An 18,091-nucleotide genomic window follows, 5' to 3' on the forward strand; every position below is an offset into this window, starting at 1 on the left:
CACTGCAGGGGGTTGGGCCGGATGACCTTTGGGAGTCCTTTCCAACTCTACGACTTCTTCCGAGGTGCCCTCCTTCCATTCTAGCTTTGCGGGCATTTGCATCACATTACTAGCCGCTTTGCTGCTCAATATTCTCTGGCTGGCCTCGGTTATTTTCTCCTACCGATAGAAAACCTACAGAAGGACCCTATACCGGCTCTTGGATAAGGATAAAGGAGCAGTTGTTTCTAATAATACCAGAAAACCCTGGAACTTGTAAATATCCCTATTGTATCCCTCGATGCCAGGATGCGGGTGGTGCTGTGGGTTAAACCACAGAGCCTAGGGTTTGCCGATCGTAGGGTCGGCGGTTCGAATCCCCGTGACGGGGTGAGCTCCCGTTGCTCGGTCCCAGCTCCTGCCCACCTAGTAGTTTGAAAGCACGTCAAAGTGCAAGTAGATAAATATGTACCGCTCTGGTGGGAAGGTAAACGGCGTTTCTGTCCGCTGCTCTGGTTCACCAGAAGCGGCTTAGTCCTGCTGTCCACATGACCCGGAAGTTGGACGCCGGCTCCCTTGGCCAGTAAAGCGAGATGAGCGCCGCAACCCCAGAGTCGGACACGACTGGACCTAATGGTCAGGGGTCCCTTTACCTTTACTCCTCGATGGGTGCACAGTGGTGGGAAAGGGAGGTTGGGGGCAAACCTGGCCAAAACCAGAAAACTCCTCCCTGTTTGTGACACATGTATGACGTGCCTGTGATGATTCACCAAAGGGGTTTTGGGGAAAAGGGGAAACTTATAAAACGAAGAGAATATGGGAATATTCTTCTATGGGGTGGTTGGAAGCCCTGTTGCAACAGTCTTGGAAGGGCGCAGGGGAGAAGAGTGCCGCTTAGTGGTTAGAGTCCTGGACGAGACCTGGGTTCAAATCCCCACTCGGCCCCCCACGAAGCTCCCTGGGTGCGACCTCGGGGCCGCCACCTCTCTCAGCTGAAGCTCCTCTCCCCGCCCCCCGCCCAAGGAAGTTGGGGGTCTGGCCACAAGCCCCCTTCCCAAGCGCTGACATGAGCTGGAGGGCGGGGCGCAACCCCCCCCCCCAAGAAAATCCGGGACTCACCGACACCGCCTCCATCCCGCCCCGAGGTCCCGGCGAAGGGCGCACGCACCGCGGGGGAAACCGAGCGCCCTCGCCTTTTTTGAATGAAACCGCCGAGTGACGTCACCGGAGGAGGAGGGGCCAGTGAGGGCAGAGTGGGTGGGAGGGGCCCAGCTCCGTCCCGCCCCCTCGCCCTCGACGGCGAGCCTTCTGCAAACGTGTGAAGCCCCGCTGCTGCCACGGAAGATTTCTTCGTGCCTGCCTGCCTGCTATATTGTGCAGGGCGCAATTCCCAGCCAGGCTGATTCGGCTCTTGTACGAATGCAAATGGATTTGCATGAAAAAATAATAGTACTTTCATTTTCAGAATGTATAGAAAACAGACAGAACACATTCCCTCCCGTCGGATGTCAAGGAGCTGAAGAACGACACAACTTTAAGAAGGCATCTGAAGGCAGCCCTGTATCAAGAAGTTTTTGATGTTGACTTTGTATTAGGTTTTTATAATGTGCTGGAAGCCGGTCGGAGTATAATCAATTATAATCAATTAATGGGCGGGGTATAACCAGTTAATCCAGGGTTGCCATATTTCAGAAAGTCAAAATCCAGACAGAAAAGTTGTTTAGCTTTTCTAGGCAAAGGTGTTTTTCTTTCTTTCTTTCTTTTGGGGGGGAGGGGGAGTTGTTGAGCTTTTCTGCAAAAAACAACTGGGGGGGGGCTTATTTTAAGTTTCCATACATCCAAACATTAATAGGATCCCAGCCCAGACAAGGTTCCTGGAAATTCCAGACGTATGCCAACCCTAATAGTATTTAAGCTGCTCTGGATGCCTTTTTCCTTGGGGGGGGGGGGGTTTACAAACACTCCATATAAGTGAAAATGTGTTTTTTCTTGCTTGTGCGTTTTGCACTTTAGGCTCCTTTGGGGAGGTAGAGGGCAGAACAGCAATTCTGGAGAGATTGGGTGGGGGGGGATAAAAAGAGCACAGCCTTCCCGGAATTGAGATTTATTCCCCTCGGTTGCCCGCCACCTTCCAGCCCCAGGTGTGCCGCAATGCAGCTGCACAAAAGACAAGAACTCGCCATCCAACCACAGAGACCCATAAAAGACAGATTTATTGCTTGTTTAAGAAAAAGCACAGAGACGGAAGGAGGGGGGGGGAGACAGAGAGGAAGGAGGTGAGGTTACCAGGGTGGAGAAGAAGGTTCCTCTTCTTCTTCAACAGAGAGAAACAGGGGGAGGAACTAGGCGAGAATCCATTCTCATAGGGGGAAAGGCGTTGGCACAGCTGAGAGCAACCTGAACAGGAAGGGGCAGTAAGCCCATCACGGCCCGTCTGCCTCTTGCATAGTGAAGGAATGTATCTACAGTATATATGGTTATTTGTCTCCTGTTAGACCAGTGGAGCTCAGGGTAAGGGTTGGTGGGGAAAAGAGGCAAGCTTCCGGATGCCACAGGACTCTTGAACAAACAGGAAGTTGCCGGCAGCCAGCTGACACAAGCCATCTTTGCCATTCTGTGCTGCTGACCAACGCTGGCCTTACACAGGGAGGAAAATTCGCCACCCTCGTCATCCTCGTTCTCCGGGTGGCGGACTTGCATAGTGGGGGTCCAGCCTGCCTGCCAGTGAGGGGCCGGTGCTTTTTCGGCCGGGCTTCCTGAGATCCCTGGCGGCTTCATTCGCCCAAAGAGCTGCCTGGAAGAAGCATTTCCTGAGAAGGTCTCACAGTGATTCTCGGGGCTCGCCCAAGGGTGGCCTTGGGCCTCCTGAGAAGAATTGCTGCCCCCCAGGAGGATGGGGGGGGCCACTCAGCCCGGCCACGGCTGGCTCGAGGGCGCCATGAGGTCACAGTCGAAATCCAAAAAGGTGGCCGAGTCCAGGGAGGTTTCCCGGGGGTTCCGCAGGTCCAGCACAACATCCACCGGCCGCTTCCGAAGCATCTCGGCGTCGAAGGTCATCCCACGGAAAAAGAGGTGGCCGCGGAAGTGGTGGAGGTAGCGCAGGCGCCGCTGGGGGTCCTGGCACAGGAGCTGGGCGGAGAGAGCGGGCGGCGCTCAGAGGGGATGGCAGAAGCCGCCTGGCACAGACTCTTTGCCCACCAAATGCAGAATTACGCGGCTCAGGACCGTAATGCCTCCAGGACCACCTCTCCCCATATGAACCCCCGCCCCGGAGCCTGTGGCCCTTCGCTATGGGCAAAAACATTCCTCTTTAGCCAAGCCTTTGGCCATTAGATAGTCTATGGCCTGTTCAAGGTGGGGGGGGGGGGCAGGTGCTATGATTAATAGCCGTAATACTGTAATAATGTCTACACTGGCCAGCAGCAACTTTCTGGGGCAGGGAACCAGCCCTACCTGGGAAGAACAGGACTGAGCCCCGAGGCCTTCTGCATGCAGAGCGGAAGAGAAGGCTGTCTGTGGCTGCTAGCCCTGATGGCTGTACTCTGCCCACTGCTGCCAGTCATTGGAAACCAGTCACTGGGAATCCCTGCTGGTGGGCTTCCCTGGGGGGCGTCTGGCTGGCCACTGTGAGAGCAGGAGGCTGGACTAGGTGGGACCCACGTTGGCCCGATCTCCTAGCCAGGCTCTGCTTATGGAGCCTCCAGCTGCAGAGGCAGTCTATCTCCATTCCCATGTTCTTAGGGGCAAATGGCCACTGTGAGAAGATGATGCTGGAATAGACATGGCCCCTTTTTGTGCCCAGAGTGGCTGTGAATCTATGTTTGGCCTCATTGAGGGGCAGTACTTCAATATGAGTAGGAAAATGAGAGGATCCCTAAACATTTTTTTTAGAAACAAGCACTGCAAATGCCCATAAGATCCTAGTCCTTATGATCTCAAATGAAGGGCTGGTTTTAAAAAGTGCCTTGCACCGATTTGGATCCACCCAGCTCAGTATCGTCTGCACCAACTGGCAGCATGCCGGCTGTCGGCTGATGGGAATTGGCTGGCTCAGATACACGTTAAAGGTTTCCAAAGTGGGAATCACAGAATCCGAAGGGCCCCGCAACGGTCATCTAGCCCAACCCCCTGAAATGCAGGAATTAGAACGGAGTAAGTGAGTGGCTGAACCCTTTGACCATGTGCAAGTTTATGGTCTGTGCAATATCATATTTTAGATTTGCCCACAGTTTACTACTATTAAGAAAAAAACGCAGCTCACCTCGCTGAGGAGAAGGCGGAGGCCCAGGCTGAGGGTGCCTGGGATGGCATAGTCGCAGCATCTGACGCTCTCCAGCATGCTGACGTGGTCTTTCTCGGCGGCCACCGGGAACTGAAAGGAACGTGGGAGAGCTGGGTTACCTCCATCTCCGGAGGTAGTCTACCTTCACAGGAGACAGAGAACTGGGGAACATGCAGTGGGGTCTCTCTCGCCAAGCTACTTCACGGCCTTACCTTCCCAGTGGCTAAGCCATAGAGCAGCACCCCCATGGACCACCAATCTGCCGCGTGGGCATACGGCCCGCCACTCAAGACCTCCGGGGCTGCAAAGAAAGAAGAGGGGAGGAGATATTGAGCCTTGCAAGGAGGGCCCCCGCCCGTGGCTGCCCGTCCCCCTTCGCCTCCTTAACCGCCCGTACCCATGTACTGGAGGGTCCCACAGATGGTGTAGGCCCTCTCGCCCCAGGGCAGGTGGCGAGAGAGGCCAAAGTCAGTCAGCTTCAGGTGACCTGCAGTGGGGGGGAGAGAGAGAGAGAGAGAGGAAAAAAATTGGGCATTACAGCCTGGAGGGAGACCCACACAATTTGAAAATGATTTTTATTTGATTTTACAAGCATAGAGATAACAATACCAAGTAAATATCTGGAGATTTCTCTCAATCTCCAGACTTCCCACCATCCCCTCCATGGGTCTTATTGTGAACCGTTTTGACTGCATATTGTTTCCTAATCCATATTTTGTATCTGTCCATAGTGACTGTTACATTACAAGTGTTATTAAAATCCCGCTAGTGCTTTCATCTGCTTACAGTGGTCTCCTAAATCAATCATAAATTTCCCCCAAAGTTTTTGTCTTCTTGGTTCCTGAGCTTTCCGGTCAGTTTTGCCATTTTGGCGTAGCCCATCAGCTTGGTTTGCCATTCCTCTCTGGCTGGGACGTATTTATTGATATGTTTTGCAATTACACCCCCCCTTTTCTTCCACAGAGCTCAGGGTGTCATGCACCAGGAGTTCCCAGGGGGTGCCGGGGGGGGGGCATGGCACCATTCACATAACAAAAACTACGGCAGAGATATCAAAAGTGGCTTGACTTTTGAAAAACAGGAGCTCTGCTGCACTCCACTAATGGGAAACCTCTGGCATACATGGCTATTCCCCCACAGCAACCCTGTGAGGTAGGCCAGACATGGCTGAGTTGGGATTTGAACCCTGACCTGCCAAGTGTTAGTCCCGCACTCTAACCACTGAGCCACTCAGCTGGCTGGCTCATGGGAGTGTCTGCGGATTTTGTGGGGGTTGAGCACCCATCACACTGGATATGCATGTTGACTTTTAATGGCATTTTAACTACTTCTTTTATTTCTCACATTGTCCTTTATGGTGTTACAGTTTTAAATTCTACAGGATGTACTAAAATAGAATAACAAAAAAAAGAGAAGCAATTAAGATGAAATTTACAACATCTAGTACCGTGCATCACAATGGTCACAAGAGGCAGAAATTCACCCACCTTGCAGGCATTCATTTGTGTCTGGCACAGGATTTGGGGTGGCTATTAATATTATTAGTTACAGGTAGGTAGCCGTGTTGGTCTGCCATAGTCAAAACAAAATAAAAAATAAAAAAATTCCTTCCAGTAGCACCTTAGAGACCAACTAAGTTTGTTCATGGTATGAGCTTTCGTGTGCATGCACACTTCTTCAGATACACTGAAACAGAAGTCACCAGACCCTTATATGTAGTGAGAGAGGGTGGGGAGGGGTATGACTCAGAAGGGGGGTGGGAATGGGGGATTGGCGGGTGGGTGTGGAAAACCTGCTGATGACTCAATGACTGCAATTGGTCTTGTACCCTTCTGAGTAATCCCCCTCCCCACTGAAGAAGTGTGCATGCACACGAAAGCTCATACCAGGAACAAACTTAGTTGGTCCTAAGGTGCTACTGGAAGGATTTTTTTTATTTTTTATTTTGTTTTGACTATGGCAGACCAACACGGCTACCTACCTGTAAATAAAAAAACATGTTAAAGATAACCACTAAAAAGCAATTAAATTCTGGTAGAATTAAAACAACATAAAAAGGCAAATTTATTAAGGTAAGAATAACATGTCATTTCTCTGCAGGACATTCAGGAACTCCCTCCCCCTCCCCTGCCAGCCCGAGCGGGACACACCTTGTTCATCCAGAAGGATATTTTCCATCTGTAAAGAGAAGAGAGCAGCCCAGTGAGGGTGTGAAGGTGCCCTCCCCTCTGGCGGCACTCGAATTCAGACCAAGGATTCGCCAAGCGCAAGAGGCAGGGATCTCTGGGAATCCAGGAGTTTGGGCTGATGGGCCAAATCCCTTCCCCTGAGAAGGGCAAATCCCAGGGTTGGGGGTGGGAGGCCCCCCCTAAAGGCATCTCTCAGCAGGGCTGGGAGAGAGACCCCCCACCCCACCTCTGACACCCCGGAGAACGACTGCTGCCAGTCAGTGGAGACAATACTGAGCTAGATCACGGACTCATGATCTGACTGGGGATATGGCAGCACAGATATCCCTGTGAGAAAAGGGTCAGCCTGTCTCCCCGCCCCACAATGAAAGTCCCACTTGGGGGGGGGGAGGTGTCTCTTGTACCTTGACATCGCGGTGGACGATGCCCAGATTGTGGAGGTAGCCTGGGAGAAGGAAGAGAAGGAGACGTCATTCCAATTTTATTTTCCATCCGTGGTAAAAAATATTATTATGAAGGGCTGTGATTGCTCCAAAGTATATGAAGAACTCTGCACCAGCTCAGAAGCCTTCCCCCTTTTTAAACGACTCACAAAAAGTCAAGCGGGCGGGACACAGGCGCAAATTAGTCCTACCCCATTAAATCTCTAGGGCTTGTCCCATTGCCGTGGGGCAAAGAGGTCAGCGGTGGCCTGGGTGAAGTTTCTCCTGTCCCACGCCCCCCCACCCCAGTCTCCCAGCAGAGAAAGATTCCAGTAGGATTTCCTTGGAATGAGGGACAGGGGAGATAATGGTGCTTGGAGCGCCCATGGTCTTATTTGTGCATACAGTGGTTCCTTGGTTCTCAAACCCCGAAAACCCAGAAGTAAGTGTTCCGGTTTTTTAACATTTTTCGAAATTCGAACGTCTGATTCAGCTGTTGGCTATTGTTTCCAGGGCGCCTGCACCAATCAGAAGCCACGCCTTGGTTTTCAAACATCTCGGAAGTCAAACAGACTTCCAGAATGAATTAAGTTTGGTGCTTTTGTTTTTGCTATTTATTTTGCGTTTTTATTTTTGAGGCTTTTTTGGTTATTTAGCTTTTGTGACCTACTGATTGATGGATTGTGTGACTGCAGAAATGGATAAAAGCCCACCCCCCATCCAAACAATTACTATCATCAGTGCAGGTATGAAAAATATTTAATTTTAATTTTTATCATCTACAATACTGGCTGATATATTTTATAGTACAGTACATTGATTATTGCTCTCATTTTATGGATCAATGGTCTTGTTAGATATTAAAATTCATTCTAACTTGCTGTTTTGGGGTTTGTTTTTAGAAGTCTGGAACGGATTAACCCGTTTTGCATTACTTTCTATGGGAAAAGCGCGCCTTGGTTTTGGAACGCTTTGGTTTTGGAACGGACTTGCAGAACGGATTAAGTTTGAGAAACAAGGCACCACTGTATATGCAACCTGAGCAAGAGGTGGAGGGGCTGACAGCAGGAGCACCTCAGAAGATATTGCTTCTCCATCGGTCACAGGTTTGGATCCAGCACAGAGCAAACGGGTCTCTGTGTCTCCTTCTCCCAAGTGAGCTCACACACTCCAAAAAAACAGAGGCTCAGAGGAAGGGCCCACCCATTAGCCCGGAGGAACCCCCTCCCTTAGTGGTAGCTCTTGCAACCTGGATGGTCCTTCCGGGCGCTGATGAGGACCCTCAAGAGGCCAGCTCCTCCAGCCATTGTCTTACCCAGAGATTTGTCTGGCCAGCAATGGAGTCATCTGTTAAGAGTTCAACCCTCACTCTGTACAGGACCCCCAAAATCAGAAGGGACAGCACTTCCTTACCAAGCACCAGCACCAACTCCGTAGCAAAGAGGCGGATGACGGCTTCGGCAAAACGCCCCACCGACTTCCAAAGGGTGTACAGATCCCCAGTACTGCAATATGTGCACACTGGTGTTGCAGCAGGTGGGCAGGGAGAGATAAGAGGGGGTGGGAAAAAGAGGGGGGTGTTACTTATAGACTCTGAAGAGAGCTTGCTAACCCCTTTGTGCCTTTTGCACATGCAGCACATTTAAAGCACGCACCCCCTTCCAAAATATCCTGGAAACTGTCGTTTACCCACTTGCTGTGCTACAGTTCCCGGCACCCTTAAGCAACAACAGTTCCCAGGATTGTTTGGGGAAAGCCATGCACTTTAAATGTATGGTGCAGCAGGTGGCTTCCTCGAAAAGAAGCCCGGGAACTATCATTTGTGCAGGGTGCAGGGAATCGTAGCATCGCAAGGGGTAAACTACAGTTCCCAGGATACTTTGGAGCGATGGAAGAGGTGCTGGAAGCTGTGCACACAGCCTTGAAAGCAGCCACCTGCTGTCCAGGTGTGAAGGCAGAAGGAAATTCAGGGTCCAGGTGGGGTCCAAGGGGGGAGAGAGGAGAGGGCGACCCGAGGCCAGCAAGAGAGACAGAGAGAACCAGCGGGGGGGGGGGGCTCCTCACGGGGTTGTTGTCATGTATATGGCATTCTTTTACCGTATTTACTCAAATGTAATGTGCACTTTTTTGCCAAATTAGGGTGCACATTAACATTCACCAACAGATCCTTTTTTTGCCTCGAGGTTTTGAAAACCAAGGTGTGCATTAATTTGATGGTGCATTAGATTCGCATAAATATGGTATTTCTTACACAAATATTGAGGCACGTGGTCATTCAGTGCCATCAGTATATGCAAATGTCTGGCTCATTTAAGGGCACCCAGAACCTTCTTCTTTTTTTCTTCTTTTTTGCAATAACAACAGAACTCACAGGTGGATAACACTTTTGTTTTTACAAAGATCCCGGGCAGCTCAACTATTTTAGTAAAGTATTACTAAAATAGAAAGGTCCCCTTTGCAAAACAACATCATGTAAAAATATTAACTTGGGCAAATAGTCCCTTTGTAGATCATATTATTTGAAATAGTAATGCCTTTAACGATCCCCACTGCAAATAATATTATTTGCTAAGGGAATCTTTGCACGAGTTAATACTTTATTATCCCTGTGTCTTTGCGCTTTTGCTCTCCCAGGCTGTGACGCTTAACGGTCTGGGTTTTTTAGTCTTTCCCTTATTTCCTTTTTTATGCACTCTCTCTTTTTGTTAACAAATCAATTTATTTTATTTTTTTAACGGCGTGTTGGCAGGAAGCGGGGAAGGAGAGAGGAGATGCGCTCGATCCCTGCACCCGCGGGCGCCGCGAGAGCCAGCCAATCCCTATTTTGAACGGGAATGGCAGGCGAGAAGCGGAGGAAGAGTAAACAAGGAGTCACATGTGTGGGCAAAGGCTCAGCGGCACATGGCTGGACACGCACGAGGGTGGGGGGCACGGGGGGGGGAGAAGGGCGGTGGGGGGGCAGGTCTCTACTCTAGCCGAGCCCCGCAGGGCAGATGGTCACTCACTAATAAAGAGGTGGCTGCGGCCTTGCCAGCTGTCTCCCAGGCAATGCACAAAAGGGTGCCTGACCTGCTTCTGGGGAACAAGAGAAAAGGGGAGCGGTGAGTGAAGGAGGGAGCCCAGCGGGCGGGGGGGGGGATTATTGGATTTGGAAGACATAGCAACCTCTTTGCGGAGGAAAGGGGTAAAAGGTGCAGCGGGAGATCGCAAACGACCGAAATCTATTCATGACAAATAGATATCACTGCGATATAAGCACACAAACACAAATTTGGTGAAAATAAGTGCCCTCTTGAAAGGTTCAGCCTTTCGTCTCGATTCAATATGGCACCCAAAGGCCCGTCTATCTTTCACTAAAAATGAAATACACAGATATAGATAACGGACACACAGAGAGAGATTTGGGTCTTTGGAGTGTGGTCTTGGAATGTTCACTCTACATTTTGATTCAAAATGATGCTCATCTCTCCACCATCAGAATATATGTATTATAGCTTCCAACATTTCTCTGATGAAAACAGAGACGTCCTATTCCATAATAATTATAATGTTATTTACACCCCAGCCACTCAGGGAGGCTTCCAACATATAAAAGACATAATGAACATTTTAAAAACTTCCCTACACAGGGCTGCCTTCAGAGGTTTTCTAAAGGTTGGGGGCCACATAACTTCCTATCCTCCAATATTTCTCCGATGAAAATAGGGACGTCCTAAGGAAATGTGGGACATTCCGGGATCAAATCAGAAACTGGGACGTCTTCTGTAAATCCGGGGCTGTCCCTGGAAAATAGGGGCACTTGGAGGGCCTGATATAAATACAGACACACACACACACACACACACACACATTTGGTGAAAATCAGAGCAGTCTTGAAAGGCTCAGTCTTCCACCTTGATTCAAAACAGCACCCAGTGGTACCCGAACATTAAACACCCAGCATTGAATACAGCTAAATTCGCAGTGAAGGCTGCTCAACTTAGACAAGGTCACGTGGACTGTCTTGCAATTTAAGATTCTGGGGTTTCCAATGTATATTTTATTTACTGTTCTGTGTTTTTATTTAATATTCTTATGTATACATTGTGTTTGTACGTAACCGTTTAGCAAACACCTGCGTTTGGTTGCCTTGTTAATAAAATTCAACTTGGTCCTCATTTGTTCTCTTTTTCCATATCAGAAGAAATGAATGTATGATGTAGAGTGTATTGGTTTGGGTTGAATATTGCTATACGCAGACTAATCGTTTCACTGGTTAAATGTTTATTGTATTGTTTGATTTATGCTGCGTTTGTGACGTCCCATTATGTTATTGTTTGCAAGCAGCATAGAAAGACAATAAATTGAATAAATGAACAAAGGCCTTGGATCTCAAGTCCGGCAGGGCATCCCCAGGAGTTCAGGAACCCCCCCCCCCCCGTCCCCATGAGACTAGATATTTGCACCCACAGAGTTCAGGACACACCTGGATGCTGACCTCCTCCTTGCACTGCCTGAGGCTGTCTCGGCGGAGAACCTCCACTTTGGGAAGCACCTGAAAGGAAATCAAGACTTTGAGCAAGAAAGAGGGGCAGAGGGCTGGGAGTCTTGGGGGACAGGCAGGGCACTCACCTTGACGGCAAAGACCTTCTCTTGCCCACAGTCTAAGACCTTCAGCACTGTCCCAAAGGACCCCTTGGCCACAAAGCCCAGGATCTGCCAGGATGAAGAGGGACAGGGGTTCAGTGGCAAAACACCCACCATGCATGCAGATCCCAGGTTGAGCCCCAGTATCTGCAGCTTCTCTGCCTGTAGCCCTGGAGAGCCACTGCTGCCAGTCAGTGCAGACAACACTGATCAAGATCTGACCTCGGAATAAGGCGCTTTCCTATCTTCCTAAATGGCTCTTTGGTGAGCAAGATGGGTCAATAGTCTGCCTAAAGCAGCTTCCACCATTCCTATTTAAACCAGACCTCCATTCAGAACAATGAGGACTAGAAATCTGCTACGTTTTTAAGGGAAGGACCACTGCTTAGTGGTAGGGCACCTCCTTTTCAGGCAGAAGGACTCCAGCTCTTTCCACAGCAGCGTCCCAGGCTGGTCTCGGACAAAGCCTCCATCCATGAGACCCTGAAGAATGGCTGCCAGTCAGACTGACAGTGCAGTGCTGGGTGGGCCAATGGGTTGAGTCAGGCTATGGAACGAGCTACCTCTGCCATCCCCGGTGTGGGTGCCAGCAAGAGGCAGGGTAGTGAAGAGGTCAGAAAACTGGACTAGGGTCTGGGAGAAACCAGGGTTCGGATCCCCCCACTTGGCCATGAAGCTCACTGGTGTGAGCCAGTTGCTGCCTCTCAGCCTCGCCTTCCTCGCAGTGTTGTGGTGGGGATTAAATGGGGGGGGCTACATACAGCACATTGAGCATCTTGGAGGAGAAAATAATTTCCCCCAAATCTGCTTTAATTTCCCCACCTTAGAAGGGCACTGACCTTCAGCTGGCGCTGCCCCATTGGAGGCTGGACTGGGAATTCAGGCAAGAAGAGGGAGATGCACTGGGGCAGGGTCCTCTCAGCCCCCTCCTTCGCCAGCTGGGGCAGCTTCTCCACCACAGACCCCGACTCTCGCTTCAGGGGGTTCCTGCCCGCGAAGGCTCGCTCGAGGCCCAGAAGCGTCCCACCAAAGCTGGAGAGGAGGTTCTTCCAGCCTCTTGCCCAGGAGGCGTCCGGCAGGAAGCTGGCACCACGTCCCTGCGGAGGAGGACAGGCATGGGGCGAGGCCCAAGGAAAGTAAGGAGCAGACAAAAGGGACAAGCTTGAGGAATAGCAATGGCAGGGAACTTATTGGAGCTGAATGCCGGAAGAGTCATGACAGGAAGAAGAAGAAAGCCCTTCTCCACGCAGTGCCTAGTTAAACGGTGGAACTCCGTGGCCACCAACTTGGATGGTTTTAAAAGAGGATTGGACACATTCATGGAGGAGATGGCTATCAGTGAGAACAGGGTGCTGGATTAGATGGGCCCTTTTTGGCCTGATCCAGCGCTCCCTTCTTATATTCAAAGCTAGGATTCCTGCACTGCAGGGGGTTGGACTAGATGGACCTTGGGGTCCCTTCCACCTCCACAGTTCTAGGATTCTATGACAAAAACAACAACCCAAACAGCACAGAAAATTCTGAGGTTTTCCTGGAGCCCCTTTGAAGTTTCTGTGTGCCTGTCTTTTGCTTTATGACCGAGCAATATGTAAATGGTATGTAAAAGATAAATAGATGGACATTCAAGTATGAGCTTTATAGAAGGAATGCACAGGACAGGGGTAGGACACCTGCTATGCTTGCAGAAGGCCCCAGGTTCAATCCTGGTGGCCTGTCCAGGAAGGACGGGGTCGGGGAGAGACTCCCACCCCCTGGAACCATGGAAGGTTGCTGCCAGTCAGTGTAGATAATAAACAAAACCTCTCAGACTCCTCTGAGTCCATTGCACTTTGAGTAAGAATGGAGTCTCAAGGCCCCATTATCAGGAGGGGGCTGCAGCGGTTTGTGCCAGCAGCTGTTTCCAAAACAGTCTCCCAAGGCAGCCCCACAGGGAGTGAACTGCAGCAGTCCAGCCTGGGCAAAGAGTGGCCAAGCCTGTCTTCTTCCAGAAGTGTTGCAGCTGGAGCAAAAGCTGAAACTGCAGTACACACAAAATCCCTCTAAAACAAGACAGATCCAATTTAGATCCCAAATTGGTAGAATTTAATCTAGATTTGGGGAGGGGAAGAACCGCAACACCACCCTTAGAGCAGCAGTTCCCCAACTGGGTGGTAGCAACCCTCCCCCCCCCCCGGGTGGTGAGTTTACCTAGGGGGCGCTAAGAGGCAAGGGGGTGGCAGGCGGGCACAGGAGGTGCAAAAGACTCTCAGACTTTGAAAAGCTCGTCTCACTGGATCAAGTTCATCCATTTAATACATTTGGATTTTGAATAAATCTGCAGTAGCAGACTGTTGCTCTTTGGCTGAACAAAAGCATTGTTCAGAATAGTGGGTTGCACGATGCTTTTCATAGGGTAGGGGCACTGGGGTGAATTTATTTGGGGGGATCCCTCCCTGTCTTGAGGAAGATGAAGGAATATAGAGCCCCCTCTGGCTGCACCCACGGCAGAATGAGGCGGTAAAGTGCTGAGATAGTGGAAGGGCCTATATCACATTTCAGGCAACAAATAATAGGTGGGGGGGAGGGAAGGAGAAATGGGGGGGGGGCTACAAGGGGTTGCCTCCCCCCCCCACCCGAAGTCTCTGCGCTCCACCCCCCGCCCCCCGAGGCGCCGATACCCCACCGGCAGCAGGCTCCTTTATTACTGGGCAAGTTTACTTTTCCCGAAGCTGCTGTCGCTGCCTGCCTCTCTCTGCCTCGCCTACCTCGCAGGGCTGTCGTGGGGATGGGACGAGGAGGGACGCCAGCAAGCAGCAAGGCAGCAGTGCGCTCTGTCGGGAGGAGGAGACTCGGGGCAGAGGCCGCCCAGGACAATGGGACGAGGGGCGAGGCGAGGGCGAGGCGCTCTGCACGTGCCCAGAGGCGCTCTCTCGCTCCGGCTGCCGCGAGCCTTACCTTGAGCATCCCGGAGGGAGGCGCCTGCTCCGGCTCCCGGTCCTCCTCCGGGCTGGAGCTGCCGCTGCTCCCCGCGACTCCCATCGCCCCGCTGGCTGGTGCCTTCGGCGGCCCCTTAGCCCGCCCGCCCCACGGCCAGCCCCATCGCCCGCCCGCTCCGCGCTAAGCCGCCTTACGTAAGCAGCGCCGCTAAGCCGGATCGCGCAGAAGAGACCCCCTGGCCCCGCCCCGCATGCAAATCTCAGCCGTGCAAGCCACGCCCCCGTAGGCAAACCGCAAGGCCCGCCCTCCTTAGGATGAAAAACGCGGCCCGCCTTCTAGGCCACGCCCACCATGCAAAACAGGTCCGCCCCAACCGCTCTATTATTATTCAAGTCACGCCCCTCATGCAAAACACGAGCCCCGCCCTCCTCGGGAAACAAAACGCAGCCCCGCCCCTCATGCAAAACAAATCCGCTCCAGCGACCTTATTATCCAAGCCACGCCCCTTATGCAAAACGCCCTCCAAGCCCCGCCCCTCGCGCAGAACAGATCCACCTCCCGACTTTATTTATTATGCAAGCCGCGCAGGAGAACATTCTCCCGGAAGAGTTACAGGTGGGTAGCCGTGCTGGTCTGCCATAGTCGAAACAAAATAGGAAATTCTTTCCAGTAGCACCTTAGAGACCAACTGAGTTTGTTCCTGGTATGAGCTTTCGTGTACATGCACACTTCTTCAGATACCAACAAGTGTGCATGCACACGAAAGCTCATACCAAGAACAAACTCAGTTGGTCTCTAAGGTGCTACTGGAAAGAATTTCCTATTTTGTTTCTTAAGAGGGTCCCAGATGGGAATAGCGATAGGTGGGGTGCAAGCCCAGAGTGGAATGGAGTAGCTTAGGGTGCCCCTTTTCTGCAGACCACATACTCCTTGCGTCTGAAGAGGTGGGCTGATTGGCCAAGGGGGACCGGCCAGTTTTGCTCCTGGGTTCAGTCCCCAGAAAGGGCTGGGCTTGTCCCCTGCCTGAAACCCTGAAGAGCCATTGCTGCCAGTCAGTGCAGACAATACTGAGCTGGATGGATCAGTGCTCTAACTTGGCCTTCAGCAACCTCTTCACTGCTGGTTTGATGGCACCAGGTGATAAATTGTTTTCTGGGGTGGGTGACACTCACCCACACCTTCCTGCAAGGAAACCACGGAGACACAGGTGTCTGTTTGGACTCTTGTGGGTGCAAATCGTGTCAGGGTGCTCAGCTTCACCAAAGGGGGGGGGGAAACACTCCTGAAATTTACCTGCTATGTGCCCACTCGACTCCTTTCATTGGCAAAATTGGCTACAGGGGTCACAGAATACCTATTCTGCATTTGTAAGAACCTGGTCTTCTGGCATGGTAGCACCTTGACTTTGGAACTCCCTGCCTCTTGACATGAAGCAGGCACCTTCACTGTACTTTTTTTGGGCACCTGCTAAAAACACTTTTGTTTAGGAAAGCCCACCAAGATGTTAAAAAATGGTCTATGGTTATTTCAGCTTTTCAGAAGTTGTAAAATATGGTTATTTTTCTTGATAGTTTATTTTCTTTTGTGCACCACTTTTGAGGTTTTGTGTGTGTGTTTTTAACATTCCAGTGGTGTATAATTTTAATGAAATAATATACCAGAGCAAGTCAGAATCGTAGCGTTGGAGGGAACCCACAGGGCCATCTAGTCCAACCCCCCGCAATGCAAAGGGTGCTTCCATGGCTGTGGGTGGGTGGTTCTTAAAATCAAGCTTTGCTCAGCAGAGGAATTTTAACGCATTTGGCTCTGGGTGCTGCTTGCCTGTCCGCCTCTGCCTTTAACATTCTGTGTTCCAACGAAGCTTCGATGGACGTTTGTCTTCCCAAAATGCTGCTGTGAGCAGGAGTGAAAGATTTTAAGAGGAGCTTTTTATGAGTGCAACCCACTGGGCCTGAACCCAAAATAATTCCTCATCTTAGTCTCTGCCAGGCCTTTCTATTGAGTCCCCTGGAAGTCGCCCAAGGTCACCTGCTTTGTTGGCCTCATTCCAATCCACACCCTCCTCAAGTGTTTGTGCCTGCCTGGAATTTGTCCTTAGACTCTGGTCATGACTCCTGCCTGCCTGGGATGGAGGACAGATACTGTGTTTGTGTGTGTGCAAAGACTAGCCTGCTGTCTAGTAAAACTTGTATTTGTTGCCTCACCCTCTCTGGCCTGTGGCCCCATCTACCACTAGGTTGCTGCCAGTCTGGCCCCTAACACATTGCCCAGAAAATATTATGGCCCTTAGGTTCGATAATAGGTTCCCCAGGATTAAGTTCAACTCAGGTCCGCTGGATTTAACAGGCCAAAGTGAGCCATTGCTTTGAATTTCAATAGGTCTCCTCTGTGTAAGAGTTAAAGCTGCATCCCATTCAAGCTGTTTTTTTTTTGGGGGGGGAATAGAGGCCAGTTTTGAAGCGTCCCTGTGGCAAATGCCAGTGATGTTTTAAGGGCCCCAGAGAGTAGCAGTGTAGAGCCCGCCTGGTCTGGGATAAATGGTTTTGGTGAGAGCCGGCTGAGTCCAAATTCGAGCTCTGCCAGCCGGGAGAATTGGAGAGTAGAGTTGGAAGGGACCCCAAGGTTCATCTAGTCCAACCCCCTGCAATGCTCAGACGCAGCCAGGCCCTGCAAAAGGAAGGTGGCAGTGCAGCTGAGGAAGGGCCCCGACTCCCCTGCTGGCTGCCCAGAGAGAGTAAAGACAGACACACACCCAGCTCCAAATGATAAACTCTCTTATTTAAACTCTGTTCCCCTCCCGTTTCCCAACAAACAATGCATAGAGCAGCAGGCGGAGAGCAGGGTGCCCCCCACCCAGCAATCACGCCAAGGCCAGCGCAGGCAGCCCTGGTCATCGTCCTGTGGCACCAGGCCCCCAGCTCCCGTGGGGTGACACTCCGGCCACAAGGCATCCGGCGGGGCTGGGTCCTTGGCTGTGGCCGGACTCGCTGGGCGCCTGCACATCCCATGTGCCGCAGGAAATTTGGTCCCTCGTGGCGGAGATGTCCTCCCTGCCTGCCTGCCACCTCCTCTCTTCTCCCCGGCCAGCGGGGCAGCGGTGCAGAGGCCTCACTTGCGCCTGCTGAAAATGGACTTCTTCCCGGGGACCTTTTCTCCGACGCTCAGGCCAATGAGGAGCCGGGCCTTCTCGTCCTCCTCCTGCTGCTGAACGTGGCCCTCCAGCTTGCCCTCCTGCTTGCCCCGGGAATCGTTGCCACCCGTGGCCGGCTTGAGGCGGAGCTTCTCCTTGATGACCTGCAAAAAAAGGGCACGAGAGGGAAGGGGGGTGCTTGTCTGATCTGCTCTTTAAAAGAGGGTGTGGGGTGAACTTTTGGGTCTGTCCCCCATGCTGCTGCCGGCTGGCCAACTTTGATTCCCAATTATTGCAGGGGGTTGGACTAAATGACCCTTGGGGTCCCTCCCTGCCCTACAATCCCGTGATCCTTTAGCCGCGCTTCCTGCATTGCAGGGGGTCAGGCTATGTGACCCTTGGGGTTCCTTCCAACTCTACAATCCTATGATTCTAAGTGGGTGGAACGACGCGCCTGCCAATCGCCTGGCATAATAGTGTCCGGGGGTGTGGCAGGAGGGTTGTCCTGCCCACCTGCTGACGCTTTGAGACTGCTGATAAAATATAG

General features: G+C 51.5%; 2 protein-coding genes across 3 annotated transcripts in view; both read right to left on the reverse strand.

The window, feature by feature from the left end:
• Window positions 1–2,690: 2,690 nt before the first annotated feature.
• On the reverse strand, window positions 2,691–14,504 carry RSKR (ribosomal protein S6 kinase related). Its single transcript, XM_033172471.1, has 12 exons — window positions 14,433–14,504; window positions 12,338–12,595; window positions 11,484–11,567; window positions 11,338–11,406; window positions 9,878–9,947; window positions 8,286–8,393; window positions 6,855–6,895; window positions 6,412–6,439; window positions 4,659–4,748; window positions 4,474–4,562; window positions 4,241–4,351; window positions 2,691–3,108 (listed from the first exon to the last, which is right to left on the reverse strand). Exons 1-12 carry the CDS (start codon window positions 14,439–14,441, stop codon window positions 2,887–2,889), a joined length of 1,179 nt encoding a protein of 392 aa, XP_033028362.1. The 5' UTR covers window positions 14,442–14,504; the 3' UTR covers window positions 2,691–2,886.
• Window positions 14,505–17,171: 2,667 nt separating this feature from the next.
• KIAA0100 (KIAA0100 ortholog) overlaps window positions 17,172–18,091 on the reverse strand; it is a 37,026-nt gene continuing 36,106 nt past the window's right edge. For both annotated transcript variants that reach the window (XM_033171395.1, XM_033171394.1), the window contains one exon: window positions 17,172–17,708. In XM_033171395.1, coding sequence (XP_033027286.1) covers window positions 17,523–17,708 — 186 coding nt within the window. In that variant the 3' untranslated portion in view covers window positions 17,172–17,522. The remainder of the gene's footprint in view (window positions 17,709–18,091) is intronic.

Source organism: Lacerta agilis, chromosome 15, assembly GCF_009819535.1.
Source record: "Lacerta agilis isolate rLacAgi1 chromosome 15, rLacAgi1.pri, whole genome shotgun sequence".
NCBI classification, from domain to species: domain Eukaryota; kingdom Metazoa; phylum Chordata; class Lepidosauria; order Squamata; family Lacertidae; genus Lacerta; species Lacerta agilis.